The 18,364-nt window shown below is 40.8% G+C and overlaps 2 protein-coding genes across 2 annotated transcripts in view; both read right to left on the bottom strand.

The window, feature by feature from the left end:
* ryr2a (ryanodine receptor 2a (cardiac)) overlaps positions 1-5,942 on the bottom strand; it is a 183,409-nt gene extending 177,467 nt beyond the window's left edge. The window contains exon 1 of the mRNA XM_022208750.2: positions 5,784-5,942. Coding sequence (XP_022064442.1) covers positions 5,784-5,831 — 48 coding nt within the window. The 5' untranslated portion in view covers positions 5,832-5,942. The remainder of the gene's footprint in view (positions 1-5,783) is intronic.
* A 1,575-nt stretch (positions 5,943-7,517) lies between these two features.
* Positions 7,518-18,364, bottom strand: part of mtr (5-methyltetrahydrofolate-homocysteine methyltransferase) — a 35,015-nt gene continuing 24,168 nt past the window's right edge. Inside the window, exons 24-33 of the mRNA XM_022208749.2 lie at positions 17,299-17,419; positions 17,065-17,146; positions 16,208-16,306; positions 14,736-14,811; positions 14,281-14,436; positions 13,633-13,832; positions 12,819-13,019; positions 11,383-11,575; positions 11,148-11,260; positions 7,518-9,710 (exon numbers count right to left, since the gene is read on the bottom strand). Of these exons, the coding sequence (XP_022064441.1) occupies positions 9,621-9,710; positions 11,148-11,260; positions 11,383-11,575; positions 12,819-13,019; positions 13,633-13,832; positions 14,281-14,436; positions 14,736-14,811; positions 16,208-16,306; positions 17,065-17,146; positions 17,299-17,419 (1,331 nt within the window). The 3' untranslated portion in view covers positions 7,518-9,620. The remainder of the gene's footprint in view (positions 9,711-11,147; positions 11,261-11,382; positions 11,576-12,818; positions 13,020-13,632; positions 13,833-14,280; positions 14,437-14,735; positions 14,812-16,207; positions 16,307-17,064; positions 17,147-17,298; positions 17,420-18,364) is intronic.

The raw sequence follows: 18,364 nt of genomic DNA, 5'->3' as shown, positions 1-18,364 counted from the left end.
TTCTTAAATAAACTTTCTTTTTTTTTACATTTCTGTTTTCTCCCCCAAAAATGTTAAAAAGTTTCCCAAAAATGCTGAAAATGTGGACATCAGAATATATTTTTTCCCACATTTTCAAACTTTAAAACGGGTCAATCTGGCCCACAGGACAACGCAAGGGTTAACTGCAGACTGTATATTGTGAACTAAAATAAACCTTGTGCCAACACAGAAGAGAAGTACCACAATTTCTGTTTATCACCTCAAGTATCACCATCCAGTAACAGAGTGATGGTGGACAGTCTCCAACAACAGCAATCAGACCCATCTCCTGGAACAAGCAGCGAGGCACTCAGACAAACACCTCCACCCACCTGCATCAACTGTAGCATTACTTTCCATAAATGGACAGAATGTACAAGCTGTCTTTTTCAGAGAACACGGTGCTGATGGAGCAGCAGGGATGTTACTAAATGGAACTGACCCAACAGAAAAGCATTTCCCGCATTGGTAAAAGATTCATGAAGTTTGGTTAATTTTGTATAAATGATTTACTTCAGGGCTGCACAGTGGGTTGGTGGTTAGTGTCGTCACCTTGAAGCTAGAGGAACACCGGTTTGAGTCCCGGCCTGGGCTTGGGATCTTTCTGCATGGAGTTTGCATGTTCTCCCTGTGCATGCATGGGTTTTCTCCGGGTTCTCCAGCTTCCTTCCACAGTCCAAAAACATGCTGAGGTTAACTGGTGATTCTAAATTATCTGTAGGTGTGAATGTGAGTGTGATTGTCTGTCTCTATATGAAGCCCTGACAGACTGGTGACCTGTCCAGGGTGTCTCCAGCCTTCATCCTAAGTCAGCTGGGATAGGCTTCAGCACCCCACGACCTTAATGAGGAATAATAATAATAATAATAATACTTTTTATTTATATAGTGCTTTTCAAAATACTCAAAGACACTTTACATAGTTACATATAAAAACAGCAAATATAAAGTGGTGTATAGATAATGGATGGATGGATGGATGGATGGATGGATGGATGGATGGATGGATGGATGGATGGATGGATGGATGGATGGATGGACGGACGAAGGAAGGACGGACGGAAAGGATGGATGGAAGGAAGGAAAGAAGGATGGATTTAATGAATGAATGGAAGAAAGGATGGATGGATGGATGGATGGATGGATGGATGGATGGATGGATGGATGGATGGATGGATGGATGGATGGATGGATGGATGGATGGTTAGGGTTAGGGTTAGATGGATGATTTAGTTTAACAGATTGTTTGTAGCCCACATAATCCTTTCATTTTTGGGAGTTCTAACTTTGCTACTAGCCAATGTCCATCATCGTTGAGCCTTTAGACTCAACAGTAACAGATTCTACAAAAAAGAATGGAAAAAATGAAATTGAGAGCTGTGAAAAATGACAATTTTTTGGCCTTTCAAATTTTAAAAGTATTCAATATCTTTTAAGCAAATTTAAATAAAACAGTCTTGATTACTATTTTTATATTTTTTATTCTCTACAGAAATGTTTTTTACGTTGTGGTTAAAACTACAGACATTAGGCTAATTACCAGCAATATGAATATAAATTGAGATCTCTGATTATTACCGATCTTTTCAATTGAGTTGACATTCAATGTCCCCTCATTTGCAGTTATTGACTGTTCTGAAGGCATATTTATTGTGATTGATTTCACACATGACTGAATGCTTTGGACTGCCGGCTGCCGATCGCCTTCCTAAGTGACTCTCAAGTGTCAGTGGGAATGTAAAGCTGTTAACAGGCTGTTCCACTAAAGACTATACAACATTCTTTCCATTTCATTCTTTGATTGGCTTGTAAACACGTCATCAGTAAAAACCCAACGGCATGGATCCTAAATGGTTTCTTCAGAGTTGTGCATTTCTTTTCTTTTTTTTGGTGCTTTATGTGAAGAAAAGCAAGAAACCGCTGCAGACACAAGCGGTGGAAGTTCCTATTGACTTCGGTACTAAAAACCCGAAAGCTAAACTGATGGATTTAGTTTAAGGCTGTAAACAAATAAATGATTTAATTATTGATTATTTGGATAACTACTGTTTCCACTTGTTGCTTAGTGCATAAACTGCTAGAAAATAAATTTAAAAAATAGTTCTTTTCAAGGAATATTAAGACATTTGAAGCAGCTAGTGCCAACATTTGAGAAGCTCAAGTAGCTGTTTAACTCTTTCAGCTCATTTTGTTTTTGTTCTGATGAAATGAGAGAAAATGAAACTAAACATGATCACAACAAAATCTACCACAAGCTCAGCTTGTGATAGATTTGCGTGCTGGTAATAATCACCATTAAAATTCTCATGCACATTAACTCACAGAGGTCTGAGTAATACTACTGCTATCTATATAGAATCCAATAAAATCAAAACAGAGACACAGACAAGATGTGATGCCTACCAACCAAAAACCAGAAATGAACCTAGCATAAAATAAATAACTGCGGTGGTGGATTTGTCCTCAGCCTTCAGTCAGTGTGTGCAGGAATTAGATCTGCAGACAGGCTCTGCCAGCAGAGCAGCACCTCACGCTGCAGGCATGGCTCAGAGGCGACCACATGCTGGGATGGCAACTGGTGGCCTGTTGGAAGCTGCTCTGTGTAGTAAGCAGAAGCCCGCCCTGCTACAGCTCTCTGCTCACCTCAGAGTCATGTCTATAAAAATCTATATCGTCCATGTTTTCTGCTGTTTGTCAGCGAACTAAAGGCCCAGACGCCCTGACGCCTACAGCCCACCATCACAGGATCCCTTAATGTACGGTAACACGGCTGGATAAAATACTAGGAACATGTTTGAGGATGTTTTCAGGCTCATTCACCTTGACCATCCTCTACAACAGAGGTGTCAAACATAAGGCGCACGGCCCAAAACCATCCTACTAGAGCAGAGGCGTCCAATTCATTTTAGTTCTGGGGCCACATTCAGCCCAGTTTGATCTCCAGTGGGTCAGATAGTAAAACCACAGCATAATAACCAAAAATAAGCACAACTCCAAATCCTTCCTCTGTTTCAGTGCAAAAAAAAAAAAATCACGTTTACGGAATTATCTTTTTACAAAACATAATGAACAACTTGAAATTTCTTAAGAAAAATAAATTCAATTTCAACAACATCATGCCTCAGTTTATCATTTACACATTACAACTACCAGATTACAGAGTGTCCACAAAGACACAAAACATTTAGTCACAGGTATCTATATAGTACTTTACTGTATGATCAAACAACAAAAATCAGACACGAAAAAGACAAAAAATTACAAAAATGAGACACAAAATGACGAAAGCGAGAAACAAAGCGACAAAAAATGAGATAAATGACATGAAGCAAAACAAAAACAGACAAAAAAGGAGACAAAAAGTTACAAAGCGACAAAAAAATGGACAAAATGAGACAAAAATGAAAAACAAAACAAAAAACAAATAGACTAGCAGCACAAGAGAGCCAAAAAAACACAAAACAACAAATAAAGCAAAACACAAAATGACAAAAATACGGCAAGAAACACATTCGAGACAAAAAGGAAACACAAAACAACAAAAAAGAGAAACAAAACGACAAAACAAGAGACAAATAAAAGTCAGACAAAAAACAACAAAAACAAGACAAAATATTACAAAAATGAGACGCAAAATGACAAAAGAACAATGAGCCATCTAGTATTTCACAACTTGTCATTGTCAAAAACAATGTTATAGTTTTACACATTTACAATTTGCAGTTAATGTCTTCTTTTCAATTTATACACTTAGTCATCCTGTGGGCCGGATTGGACCCTCAGGAGGGCTGCTTTTGGCCCACGGACTGCACATTTGACACCCCTGTTCTTTGCAAAGGGTAGAAATAACATATGTGAAAATGAATGCTTCCTGTGAAAATATTTACAGATGTTGAACATTGTGCAAAATAATGTGAGTGAGCAGCTTCAGTATGAGCGAGTCTGGTTTGGTTGAACCGGCAGTTGATGCACTGCCACAACTTTAATGCATTTATTCCTTAATCAGATTCATGAACTGTATTGAAACTATGTTAATTTCATTGTCCCTATTAAATAAACAAATAAATAAATAGTTATCATTTAGCTTGAGTGGTGTGTCAGGATTACTACACAATTGAACTGAATCTTTCGGTTGTGATACACAAATGATGATCTGAGGTTTAATGTTACTGAAATTTATTTTTCTGAAGAAATTTCAGTTTGTTCATAATATTTTACAAAAACATTTTCAGAATGCACTTTTTTTTTTGCACTACAAAGGAAACATTAGGAGTTGTGGCTATTTATGGGCTATGATGCTGTGATTTTACTGCTCCGGCCCTCTGAGACCTGAACGTGGTCCCTCAACTAGAAGGACTCTCCTGATCTAAAAGTTCAATAACATGCATGAGGTTGAACTTTTCTGGCAATGCCAACAAAACCTGAACATGTACAAGCTGTGTAAAAGTAGAATTTATGGTAGGTCTGTTGACATAAAGATATTTACAGTAGTCACCTTCATCTCTGCAAGGAATTAGTTTTGACATTTTTTTATTTGTTCTGGACAAAACAATGAATTCCATCCATCCATTCTCTATACACCGTTTTATCCTCACTAGGGTCGCGGGGGGTGCTACAGTCTATGCCAGCTGACTCGGGCGAAGGCAGGGACACCCTGGACAGGTCGCCAGTCTGTCACAGGGCTACATACACAGACAAACAAGCACAAAACAACGAATTGATCATTTAAAAAAAAGTTACCCTCATAAGATTCCCATGGCTGACATGTGGGCAAACACTTCTACTCAGCATATGAACATACGATCATTGATCAGACTTGTAGCTGTGGTGCACCTGATGAATGTCATGTCCTTCTTCTGTTTGACTGCTCCAGCAGCTGGTCTGTGCAGAGCTCTCAGACCTGTAGCCCACAGGTCTGAGAGCTCTGCACAGAACATCTGGCTGCTGCAAAGATGAGAGCTGAGCGACTCAACCGAAGCAGGAAAGATGAGCCTCAAGAAGGAGCTGAGGGAGGCTGTGGAGCTGCAGAGACTCCGTTCATTTTACACCCCACACAATGAGAATCTAAAAATAAAAACTGAGAAAAACAATCCACATCTTCTACCAACATTATCATGTTCTTCCAGGGGTTTTACTAGAATGAAGTCATTGCATTTTAATGCCACTGCAGTCCTCTGCCTTATTTGGATGTCAACATTCTGTCAGCAACAATCCATCCCATAAACAACCAGGAGAACTGCACCGCAAAGGAAAAGACATTTCGGCTCAGATCATTCTTTGACAGGAGGCATTTCTGTGAGGATATTTGTCTCCGCTGAGCAGCAGAGTTCGTGTGATTGTTCTGCTCTGACTTGTGGAGCAGCTCTTCCTCTGATGGCTCCGGTCTCTCCGCCACTGCGTCGGTGTTGGAGTGAAGCTGAGCAGATGCAGCAGACTTCATGCTGCCACTCTGCACCGCACTGCGCCCCGCATCCACCCAACACACACACACCACCAGCAGCCACTCCACGCAGTCTGCACGCCGCTCAGCTCCTCCACGACACAGTGACAGCGGCACCGGACACATCTCTCCACACCTTCCTCCACCTCCCTGTCTATCAGCGTCTTTTCACACCTCTTCCATCCTCCCAGTCCTCTGTCAGCATCCTGCGGACTCCCTGACCAATGACTGTCAGCCTGAATGCGGTAAACTCGCTGCCCACACACACACCGAGCCGAGCAGAGACACGCAGAAACACCCAGAAACACAACAAGAGGTCTTACTGTCCGCAGGAACTGGATTTCATCCTCTCCTTCTCCTCCTTCAGCCATGGTTAGCGTTCACACGGAGCGGCTCGTGCTGGGTCTGCGTATGGAGCACGGGCTGCCTGTGTGTGTGTGTATGTGTGTTTGTGCGCGTGTTTCGGTGTGTGTGTGTGTGTGCGTGTATGTGAGAGAGAGAGGGAGAGAGGGAACCAACGCGCTGAGGAGCTCTTCTCTGATTGGCTGGCGGCGCCCTCTCGAGAGGAGGAGCAGTACAGGTGTGTGTGTGTGTGTGTGTGTGTGTGTGTGTGTGTGTGTGTGTGTGTGTGTGTGTGTGTGAGGGAGTGTGTGTGAGTGTGTGTGTGAGTGTTGTGTGCGTGTCCAGGCGGTTAGTTGAACGGTTTGCTCCCTCTGGTGGCAGCTAGAGCTCACTGCAGACCCAGCAGGAGGTGTCAGTGTCATTACTGGGATCACATAGCATATGTTCAGTTTTTATTATTCAGTTATATATATATATATATATATATATATATATATATACACACACACACACACACACTATATTGCCAAAAGTATTCGCTCACCTGCCTTGACTCGCATATGAACATAAGTGACATCCCATTCCTAATCCATAGGGTTCAATATGACGTCCACCCTTTGCAGCTGTAACAGCTTCAGCTCTTCTGTGAAGGCTGTCCACAAAGTTTAGGAGTGAGTTTATGGGAATTTTTCACCATTCTTCCAGAAGCGCATTTGTGAGGTCACACACTGATGTTGGAGCAGAAGGCCTGGCTCTCAGTCTCTGCTCTAATTCATCCCAAAGGTGTTCTATGGGGCTGAGGTCAGGACTCTGTGCAGGCCAGTCCAGTTCATCCACACCAGACTCTGTCATCCATGTCTTTATGGACCTTGCTTTGTGCACAGTCATGTTGGAAGAGGAAAGGGCCAGCTCCAAACTGTTCTAACAAAGTTGGGAGCATGGAATTGTCCAAAATGTCTTGGTATGCTGAAGCATTCAGATTTCCTTTCAGTGGAACTAAGGGGCCAAGTCCAGCTCCTGAAAAACAGCCCCACACCATAATCCCCCCTCCACCAAACTTTACACTCGGCACAATGCAGTCCCACAAGTATGGTTCTCCTGGCAACCACCAAACTCAGACTGGTCCATCAGATTGCTGATTGATTGGAGAAGTGTGATTGGTCACTCCAGAGAAGGCGTCTCCACTGCTCTAGAGTCCAGTGGTGGTTTGCTTTACACCACTGCATCCCACGCTTTGCATTGCACTTGGTGATGTATGGCTCAGTTTACGTGGTCGACCACTTGGTGGCTGAGTTGCTGTCGTTCCCACACACTTCCACTTTCTTATAATACAGCTGACAGCTGACTGTGGAATATTTAGAAGCGGGGAAATGTCATGACTGGATTTGTTGTACAGGTGGCATCCTATCACAGTTCCATGCTGGAATTCACTGAGCTCCTGAGAGCGAGCCATTCTTTCACCAATGTAAAAGCAGTCTGCATGTCCAGGTGCTTGATTTTATACACCTGTGGCCATGGAAGTGATTGGAACACCTGATTCTGATTATTTGGATGGGTGAGCAAATACTTTTGGCAATTTAGTGTGTATCCCATGGACTTCAATAGTCCCTCAGTTATATATTGACCCATATTCTATAGTAATCGTTAGTGTAGAGTTGCACCTAAACCATTTTAAAATACAGAAGACAAATCTTGATATATCACCAACACAGAGATATTTTTAAAATGTTTTAATTAAAGACTGAAGAACAACTTTAAACTCAGAAAAAAAGACAGAACATAATGTCTGAATAGAGTTTTTCAGTGTCAGTAATGCCACCATCATTAATTTACATTTTCTCTAAAGAAAGTAAAAGTATTCAAGTATCAAGTTTCATACAAAGTGAGATCAGTCTCTGCAGCATCAGGGCTAAGAAGATAGGAACACTTCAGCAGGCATTCAGCACAAAAAATCATTTTCATTGTCCCATGTGGAGATGTTTCAGGGCCTTGTTGTATAGGACATCAGGAATATAAGGTACACAGTCTAAATGTCAACGAGAAATAGTTGTACCTCAGTTTGAACAGCTGGCTTTTTACTAGAGCAGGAAAAACAGGGAAGTTGCAAAGAGTTAATCCAGCTTCAACATCAACATTTCAAGACGGGACCTAAAGACGACTCATCTGATTGTATCACTGAAAATTATACAATTAAATGGGAAAAATCACTTCAAATCTTTGTATTTATGAAACATATGGACCTTGAGAAATTAAAAGCTTTTTGGTTTTCATCAAGTTATTTTCTAAATTGTTTCAGTTTTACATGATAGTGCAGCATTACAGCTGATTTTAATCTCTCTGTAGCTCATTCTAAGATATGCAGTATATTTATCATATATATACACACTACTGTTCAAAAGTTTGAGTCATCCAGTCAGTTTCACACTTTATCCATGTGCTAACATAACTGCACAAGAGTTTTCTAATCATCAATGAGCCTTTCAACACCATTAGCTAACACAATGTAGCATTAGAACACAGGAGTGATGGTTGCTGGAAATGTTCCTCTGTACCCCTATGGAGATATTCCATTAAAAATCAGACGTTTCCAGCTACAATAGTCATTTACCACATTAACAACGTCTACACTGGATTTATGATTCATTGAATGTTATCTTCACTGACAAAAAAATGCTTCTTTCAAGAAAAAGGACATTTCTAAGTGACCCCAAACTTTTTAATGGTAGTGTATGAACTGATTCTATACAGTTTTTAAATTTGACAATAATTTAAATATTTATGTGAAGTTCTATTCCAGTTTACTGAGTAGTGTAAAATGATGTTTAGAATAGCAGGTATTACAATGAACTGCTCTTCTGGTAGTACTGCATCAATGTGAAAGTAGAAATCTACAGGAAAAAGTTTCATTATTTGTTGCAGTTTCAAATATCTGGAGGCCTTCAGTGAACTTCAAGAGCCTCAAAACAATTAACCTAATTATGTCATAAATATCAGTAGGAACAAACATGACTGACTTAACGTAAAGGTTCTGTTTCACCTGTGTGGTCTCCTCCAGTGAGAATTATTTTAAATGCATTATCTTCCAATACTTTTGAGGTCCCTTTGAGAAATGTTTTGCAGACCTTGCAATATGCTTTACACTCCCTCTGATCCATGTGAAGACTTGGTGTTCCTGAGATACTGCGGTTTAAATTTAGCCTCAAACAATAATGCACGAATAAATGTGCTGAAAGAGGGTCAGGCAGGCGGTTTTTACGATCAAAACTGGTCTTAAAAAGTATTTGATATATCAAGCTTTAAAAAAAAAAATCACAATTATATTTAAAAATATTCATAGTTTGATACAAAGACATTCTAGCATATCAAGATGGAGATGGATGAGCAGAAACTGATGATTTCAGAGGGAACAACCCAAATGAGAAATATGATGATGTCCCAGCAAGTCAAGTTTTTAGTGAAAGTCAGCAATTATACTGATACTGATTTGACAATATATCCAACATAGGCAATGATAACTAAAGCTGATAGAAATAATCTATTAAAAAACATGGAATTCACTGAAGACAGCATGGTATCATTGTATTTGTACAAACAGAGTTGAAGAGCAGTGAGTTTGTCAGTATGAAGAAGTAAAGCAAACTCAGTCTTGCACTCATTCTGAAATGTGCAGTTAAAAAGTGTGAAGTAAAATGCTGAGTGTTTGTAGAAGAGTGAATAATATTCTCTGGGATGTCGGTGATTTCTGTGTCAGCACCACAGTAAAACCGATGTGAGCGACAGTGGAATGGTCGGACTGTAAACTGATTCTCTGTGGCGTCCTATACCTCGCTGTCATAACCCAGGATGGGCGCCAGCCATTTCTCCACCTCCTCCACACTCGTCTCTTTTCTCCTGGCATAGTCCTCCACCTGCAGGGAACCAGAGCACAGAAGATACAAGTTCAGATTGGTTTGTGTCCAAAGTCCCAGTTTGGAATCTAACCGTGTTATTGGTGAGATTAGTTTTTACCGACTATAATGCCCCCCGCTCTTATGTTTGTCTCACTTCCTGTTTGTCTTTAACTATTGCTGGACCTGTAAAACAGTAATCAAAAGCTAGTCCAAGGCCATGTTCTCTGCTGGAAACCGGTGGACTGCTCCCTCTGGGTCGGGGGGAGTTTCTTCCCCAAACGAAGGAGTTCAAGCATTTCTGGATCTTGTTTATAAGTGGGAGATGGACAGGAGGGTTGGTGCGGCGTCAGCAGAAATGTGGGCGTTGTACCAAACCGTTGTGGTGAAGAGGGAGCTGAGCGGCAAGGAGAAGCTCTCAATTTACCATCCATCTACATTCCAACCCTCACCTATGGTCATGAGCTCTGGGTAGTGACCGAAAGAACGAGACCGTGGATACAAGCGGCTGGTGGCTGGGCTCAGCCTTAGAGGAGAAGCTCAGACATCCAGAGGGAGCTCAGAGTAGAGCCGCTGCTTCTTCGCCTCTAAAGGAGCCATTTGAGGTGGTTTGGATATCTGATTCGGATGTCTCTGGGGAGGCTTCCTTTGGAGGTTTTCTGAACACGTCCACCAGGGAGGAGACCCTGGGGCAGCCCCAGAACTTACGGAGGTATTATATATCTCATCTGGCCTGGGAACGCCTCGGGATCCTCCAGGAAGAGCTGGAAAAAGTTGCTGAGGGGAGCAATGTCCCGAATGACCTGCTTCATCTGCTGAATCCATGACATGACCCCAGATAAGTGGAAGAAAATGGATGGATGGATGGATGGATGGATGGATGGATGGATGGATGGATGGATGGATGGATGGATGGATGGATGGATGGATGGATGGATGGATGGATGGATGGTAATCAAGTCTGGATCAAAAATCTGGACATTGCCTGCTGACAATGTGAAGCTTGAAATCCACTGCAACTATCTGATTATTGCATGGTCCCTGATTAAATAAATAAAACAAAGACCATGGTTTTTACCAATGACATCGACTTTCCACAGATGGTGAAAGTAACCAGTGGTATCAGTCTACTGATGTGTTTTTACTTAGTTATATTGTTAGATATATTTGTTGTTTGTTTGACATTTCATTCTCAAAATCATTTTTTTTTAATCCTGTGTGAAGTTTTTCCAAATAAAGGCAAATTAACTGTAAGCACTGAAGCCACTGTTCAGCCCACATGATGGTACAACATCTAGGAGCTGAGCCACTGACAACATATTTAGCCAGCATGACCCACCAGAAGAGTGAGAGGGTTGAGAAAGAGGTCTTTGCTATCAGTAGTTACAGACAGTGTTTGTTTTGACATCAGTCCTTTAGAATTAAATGACAGTTTAAGATGTGGGTGATCAGTTGAACCTGCTCCTTGGTGATCTTTCCCACCGCGAAGTAGGAGGCCTGAGGGTTGGAGAAGTAAAGTCCAGAGACCGAAGCAGCAGGAGTCATGGCCAGAGACTCTGTCAGACCAATACCTGCACACAATAAACACACAGAGAGGAAAACAAAACATAACTCACTTTCTTCCATATGCAGGAGTCTAAGAATGAGGGCTCTACTACTTAAACTACAGTGGCACCCTGTCAGACACTCTCACCAGTCTTTTCCTGTATACCAGCCAGGTTCCACATGGTGGTCTTCTCTGTGTGATCAGGCTGGCTGGGGTAGCCGGCGGCAGGTCTGATGCCCTGGTATCGAATTCTGTGGAGGTCTGAGGCCTGCAGAGCCTCTTCAGCGTTGTAGCCCCACAGCTCCTTACGCACACGAGCGTGGAGCTCCTCAGCAAACGCCTAGAGGATGGACAGGAGGCGTCAGAACATGATTAACTAGTAATAACAGCAGTGATGAAGGCAGAGACTGTATAAAATATATCAATGTCTGAAAAGTGAAGCTTGAGGATGTGGAAGTGACCTAAACCTGTATTCCTTCCGATAACCAGCAGGGGGCAACTCCTCAGGTTACAAAAAGAGGTCTGATTGTTGGGAAGATCATGAGAAAATGACCCGACTAATCACCTGATCTGTGACCTCAGTAAACATTTAACTAATGAACATACGGTCTCAGGTTTTAGGACTAACTACAGCATGGTGTTCATTTGGTAAATCGTGGTTTCATTTAGAGTTTGAAACAGACTCTAGCACACTGTCTGACTTTTAAAATTACATCTGTTAGCGGTATTTTAGCAATAGACTTTCATCAGACAACCAATGAATATACTTACCATAACACAGAATACACAAAACACATCACCCAACAATAATTCTGTATAATACCTGAATATTATAGGATGGTAGCATTAATTCCAGCATATTGTAATTCTTATTTGTTGACTATCGGATGTTAAAAGCGTTTGTATATTGTACTGATTAGGTTCTTGAGGAAATATATTAATGTGAATATTTATAACTGATGTTTACCTTGTAATATAATGATGTAATGCAGAATATACTCGACTGATTCTCTGTTTTTATGATTCACTTTTTAATGTTATCGTTACGTTATTCATGTGTATAAAAGCAAAACCCACTACCACTCAGCAGGCACTGAAAAATCCAGTAACTATTGCTAATAAACCTGCATTCAAAACTCCACAAATCTGTGTGACGGCCAGAGTTCCAACGAACAACGTGATCAGTGTATGAACTCCCACATTTGGATTTCATCTTGGGTTGTGTCTATCCTGGAAGCATTTTAGCTACTTTATTGAGCGCTCTAACTTGTGTCTGACACAAGTCATTAATCAATTCAAATGCGCCTATTTGAATCCATCCAGCTGTCTAAGCAGTCTGCATGAAAGCTTCTGTTTGACCCATGCTATATGCTCATAAATGCGGCCTGGAGCTTCTGTTTTATGCACACAATCACAGTGATGCTGTGTTGGGCTCTGAATGCTTCTATCCCTGGATATTAACACCTCCTATGTAGACACTGCTCTGCTAACATGCTGCTAACGTTCAGTTGTCAGCTGTTGCGAGAGAGTCGAAATCATTTTCCAGAATGACTTGTTTGAAGGCCAAACTCAGCAGAGAGTACCTCAGCCAGTCGGTCAGCCAGAGCTTTGACCATGATGCTGTTGTAGTCGTCTCCCTGAGCCTGGAACTTCTGACTCAGCTCCTCAGCTCCAAACACACCTACAGCAAACACACCAACGTAGTCTGCCACCCCGCTGTCCACAGGGGCAATGAAGTCTGACACACACAGGTAGGGCTCTGAACTGTGGCTGTCCTTCTCCGCCTGCAACACAGAAAAACTGCTTCTTTGGAAATGTGTGGTCATCCATTTCTGGCTTCATCATAAAAATCACAAATGAAAGATTGCAATCCAGCTCCAAACACTACTGTTAAAAAGCTTGGGGTCACTTAGAAATGGCTTTATTCTTGAAAGAAAAGCTGTTTTTTCAATGAAGATAACACTAAATGAATGATAAATCCAGTCTAGACATTGTTAATGTGGTAAATGATTATTCTAGCTGGAAATGTTTAATGGAATATCTCCATAGGGGTACAGAGGAACATTTCCAGCAACCATCACTCCTGTGTTCTAATGCTACATTGTGTTAGCTAATGCTGTTGAAAATATTTGTGCAGTTATGTTAGCACATGAATTAAAGTGTGAGTTTTCATGGAAAGCATGACCTCAAACTTCTGAATGGTCGTGCATATTAAAGCTCTTTGGTCATTTTCAGTATAAAGAAGTATGAAAAAAAGTTATTTACACATTTCTGTTTTATGCACTTAAAGATATAAGGTAACCAGAGAATGTCTGTACAAATTTAAAGGAAGTTGAAGAGGACCAACTCATAACAGAGAAGTAGCACCAGAGTCAGCCGGTAATCAGACGGCCTCACCTGCTGCCGTAAACCATGGAATGTGGCGATGGGCTTGGTGTCTCTGCACACCGTCGCATCATCTTTGTACACCCTGATGTCATCACCAACACTCTGAGCACGCCAGAAGCCAACGAGGCCTCTCCCCTTCAGACTGCTCTGGTCAAAAATGTGGCTGAGAAGCCGCTGGGCATCGTCAAACACTCGACGAGCCTCGGAACCTGCAGGACGATGTCACTGATGAGTTCACCGCACTATTCACCACAAAGCATACATTATGCATTTACTGAAAGCATGTATTCATTTTATATTACCGTAAACTTAACCAACATTAAAGATCCCGTCTCGGCATCATCATAGATACATAAATGATACTTTTCTCTGAATAATAATTAGGCTCTGATTTGTTTTTTTTCATAAAAATGAAAATCTTGCATAATTTTAATTTCAAAAGTTTCTTTATTTTTTTTTGCAGAAGGATCCTTAAACAGCCTGATAACTATTGTGAAAAGGCAGGCAAACTAATGTGGGATATCGTCAGAAAAGGCTCTCCAAAAATCCTTTAGAAAAATGGAGGAAACCTCAGAAACGATCGCTCCTCCAGGACAGCTACAAATGCAACAGAAGCAATGCAGTAGATGTACAGTGTGGGAAATCAGAAGCTCATACCAACAGTCTTGTCATTGAAGATCTTGGGGTATCCTCTGTTGGGGTATTTTCCTCTGAGCTGCCACACATCAAAAAAAGGCTTCCAGTCGATGAAGTCTAACAGACTGTTCAGATCATAAGAGTCAAACACACGAGTGCCCAGGAACTGAGGACGCACTGAAGACAAACAGAGAGCACAGCGTTTCTATCGGACACTGTCAGATAAACACTGGACAGGCTTGATTCCAAACTGAAAATCCAAGGGGGCATTGCTTTCTTCATTGAAAGTAAATATTCTAAGAACTGTGTGCATAGTTATGGACACGTTTGCTTTTTTAGAAGTTCAGTCTGACATATTAGCCACAATCACAGATCTAAATAAAATTAAAAAAAAGCAGCTGCTAAGGATTTCATTTACAGCTGTATAGTGTTGCTGTGTGGGCTATAATTACGGTAATTGCTCTTTGCTTACTCACCTGGTCTGGGCAGAGACAGCCAGTCTACATGGAAGGCCTTCTCTCTGGCCTGAGACAGAGACAGATACCGACGATCCTGGAGCCAAACCAGGGACAGAATTTCATTTCTTGAAAAGTAAAACTTATTAAAATACAGTCCAACATGAAAGTGTTGGAAAGTGAGTCAAAAAGTTTAATGGAGCTAAAATTGAACCAGCCATGTTATGTCATGACAGTTGTTGGTTAATCCCATGAAATTGATATCTGATGATGTATTTCCAAGGCTGCTCAGTCGTTGTATGATTTCTGACAAATGAAATCTTTAAAAAATGGTCTGCAGCAGTGTATATGTAGTAGAACCGCAATCATGTGATCGTCAGCAGGCAGGTGATGTAACATTTACTTGTTGTCATGGTTACAGTGACTCCGTGCCGCTATCTCACAATGACACAGAAATCTTTAACAAATCCGTGAATCCAGACTATAAGCCGCATCACTGCCGAAATCTAATGAGGTGGTCCTTTCTGACCTTCCCTGAAAATTTTACCTAAATCCATTAGTCCGTTTTTCAGTAATGTTGCCAACAGACAGACAAAACAACGCTGATCGTCACATAACTCCGCTGTGTTCCTTGGTGAAGTATTAATACAAGCAACAATTATGGCTACCAAGCTTGACACCTTGCAGATTTATGCCACAGAGCAAAAATTTTGTTCTTGGACATTGTCTATAGAAGTAGACGGTATGTAAAGTCCTTCACACTGTCTGAGCTGTCACAGAAACCTCTGCTGCTTTCTGTTGTTAGTCTTAGGCATCTGATTTTCAGAGCTGGACAAGACTATGCTGCAAGTAGTGTCATTTTAGGAGGATGGACACTGCAGCTCCGATTAGTGGTACTATGGCTTGTTCTGTGCCTCCTGATTAGTTTTAGTTGGTCATCCATCCTCCTGTATCTTTCTCTTTTTATCCTTTTCATTGTAAGATTTTTCGTCTTCTGGCAGTCCTTTTTTGTATTTGGAGCGATAAAGCAGACACGCAGGCAGACACAGCCCATCTTTTCATGACATGTAAACACCATCACTGCATGTTCATATAAAAAGGAACACGATGTCTCAGTTTTGTTTTCACGATCACAGGTTTTCTAACTTCTACTTTGTTGCCCGTGCTTGCAATAATCTTTCTACAGTGTTTGTTTTTGATTGTTCCAAAGTGAGAAATATTTAGTTCTTCATTTTAGAAGTAATGCTGTTGTAGAGAGGTGATGCAATTTTCAGTCATTTAAGAGACATCAGCAATTTTTGTGGCGAGTTCCCGCGGCTGTGTGCTGGAGGCTACTCACTACTACGGCTTGTATTTAGAGGTGATAAAAGCGAATGCAAAAACTGGTCTAAAAAAGGCTGTAAGTTGTGAGTCACTTGATCCAGAAAAACATTTCAAATCAGGTGGTTAGTTACTCTACAAACTCTGCCGGTTGTTTCTAGGGCCACCGTTACCTTCAGGGAGTCGTAGTGCTCCTGTCTGATCTCCTCGTACTCCTCTTTCAGTTCCTCAAAGTACTCCTCCATCACTGCCTCATCCAGCAGCTGTGAGCACTGACAAAACAGCAAAACAGAAAATGAACCACAGTTTGGACTCCTCAAAGCCCTCAGCTTTCTGTCACCACATCAACTGATACTAACCCTCTAATCGCTGTATAAAAGGGGCTTATATTTATTTGCATTAGTTGGATTTCAGTGGCATGTGGTGTCATCTTGAATGCTAGCAAAGGAGGTTATTTTTGCTCCAGAGCCACCGGTCTTAAAGGATTTCTTAACAAAGCCCTTTTGAACCTACGTTGTGTTTTCTCATTATCTGATGGATTCAAATGAAGACGAGAACATTCTAAATATTATTACACCTTGTGCAATTTATTTATTTCATTAAACTATTTATCTTTAACAACATTCTGCTGCCAAAGTCTGAAATAATGCTGAAGGTATTTCATATTTATGCTGTCTGAAGTAAAGAGCAGTGTCATTTGCTGATAGATTCTGATGATACAGTCTCTATTTTAGTAAAAGTGTCAGTAGTTCAGGTTTAGTCTTTGGTATATCAGCAGTTCCTTGAACCCTGATGTATTGTCCAGTATTGCATGTGTACCATGGCTCTCTCTATCATGAGTGTCGAAACAAAGCCACGGTAAAGTTTGTTAAAAGACTGTCCAGAATTGTAATTAAATGAAAGATTTGGGCTTGGGTTGGGTGTATAATTATCTTTGTTGCACAGCTGGATTTGGCCCACAGATCATCATTTGTCCTTTATTGTTCAAGATAGTTGAAAAGTTGCAGAGACACCAGGCAGATGTTCTCACCACCACCACACTCCTGGAGGCGTCCAGAACATGGATAGCGGGTGAACTGTAGCGAGGAGCGATCTTCACCGCCGTGTGTGTCCTATCGAACAGAAAACACGATGATTGCCCAAACAAGCAGCATGTTGTGTGTGTTCTGGGTATTACTCATGCTGTTGGGACCTAAATATGTTTATAGTCACATAACATGAAATAAATCATTAAATTTGACTGTGTGTGTGTGTTAGGCATTACTTTGATGTGGTGGCTCCTCCAATCAGCAGTGGTGTTGTCATTCCCAGTCTCTCCATCTCTTTGGCCACATGGATCATCTCATCTAGAGAGGGGGTGATGAGACCCGATAAACCGATAATATCTGCAGGAAAAAAGAAAAAAAAAACAGCTACTGTCACAAAATATTTACATTTAATGTCCTGAAACCTGGCATCCACACTGAGACGAAGAAAAAGAAGACAAAAAAGACAAAGAAGAAGACGACGAAGAAGACGAAGAAGTAGAAGAAGAAGTAGACGAAGAAGAAGACGAAGAAGAAGACGAAGAGGAAGATGAAGAGGAAGACGAAGAAGAAGACAAAGAAGAAGACGAAGACGAAGAGGAAGACGAAGAAGACGAAGAGGAAGACGAAGAAGACGAAGACGAAGAAGAAGAAGACGAAGACGAAGACGAAGAAGATGAAGAAGACGAAGAGGGAGACGAAGAAGACGAAGAAGAAGAAGACGACGAAGAAGAAGACGAAGAAGAAGAAGACGAAGAAGAAGAAGATGAAGAAGAAGACAAAGAAAAAGAAGAAGAAGAAGAAAAAGAAGAAGAAATTATCCGACTATTAAGAACTCAGGTTCAGTTTCAGCTGTGGAGGACACAATATCAACAAAAAAGTACATAGATTTCATATAATGTTATTTTCTTAATTTCAATGAGGTAAAAAAAAAAAAGAAAATTCACATCCAAGAAGACTTTAGCTACTGTTTAATATTTCCTTCAGTTATGTAAGAAAGTAAAAATTGTATAGATTCTAGAAATGTGAAATGTTTCAAGCATTTGTCTATTTTAATTTTGAGATTTAAAATTCATTTGGATCTTAGCAGCTGAACAAAAATTGGATAAAGAGTGGATTTTAAAACATAATGTGTATTTACCGCCCAAGTCCAAAAGAGGAACTTATGATTCTGACAGTGATGTGTTTGTGCTTTATATGCGTTAGAATTTAAATTTTAAACCAAACACAGTAAAACAGCAGCTTACTGACCTATTACCATGCAGCATGCATATGGTGTTTATGAAATGAATGATTTGTCTTCCT

The sequence above is a fragment of the Acanthochromis polyacanthus genome, chromosome 19 (genome assembly GCF_021347895.1).
Source record: "Acanthochromis polyacanthus isolate Apoly-LR-REF ecotype Palm Island chromosome 19, KAUST_Apoly_ChrSc, whole genome shotgun sequence".
Taxonomy (NCBI): domain Eukaryota; kingdom Metazoa; phylum Chordata; class Actinopteri; family Pomacentridae; genus Acanthochromis; species Acanthochromis polyacanthus.
Note: the sequence above shows the minus strand (reverse complement) of the source record. Positions and strands in the feature narration are given on the sequence as shown.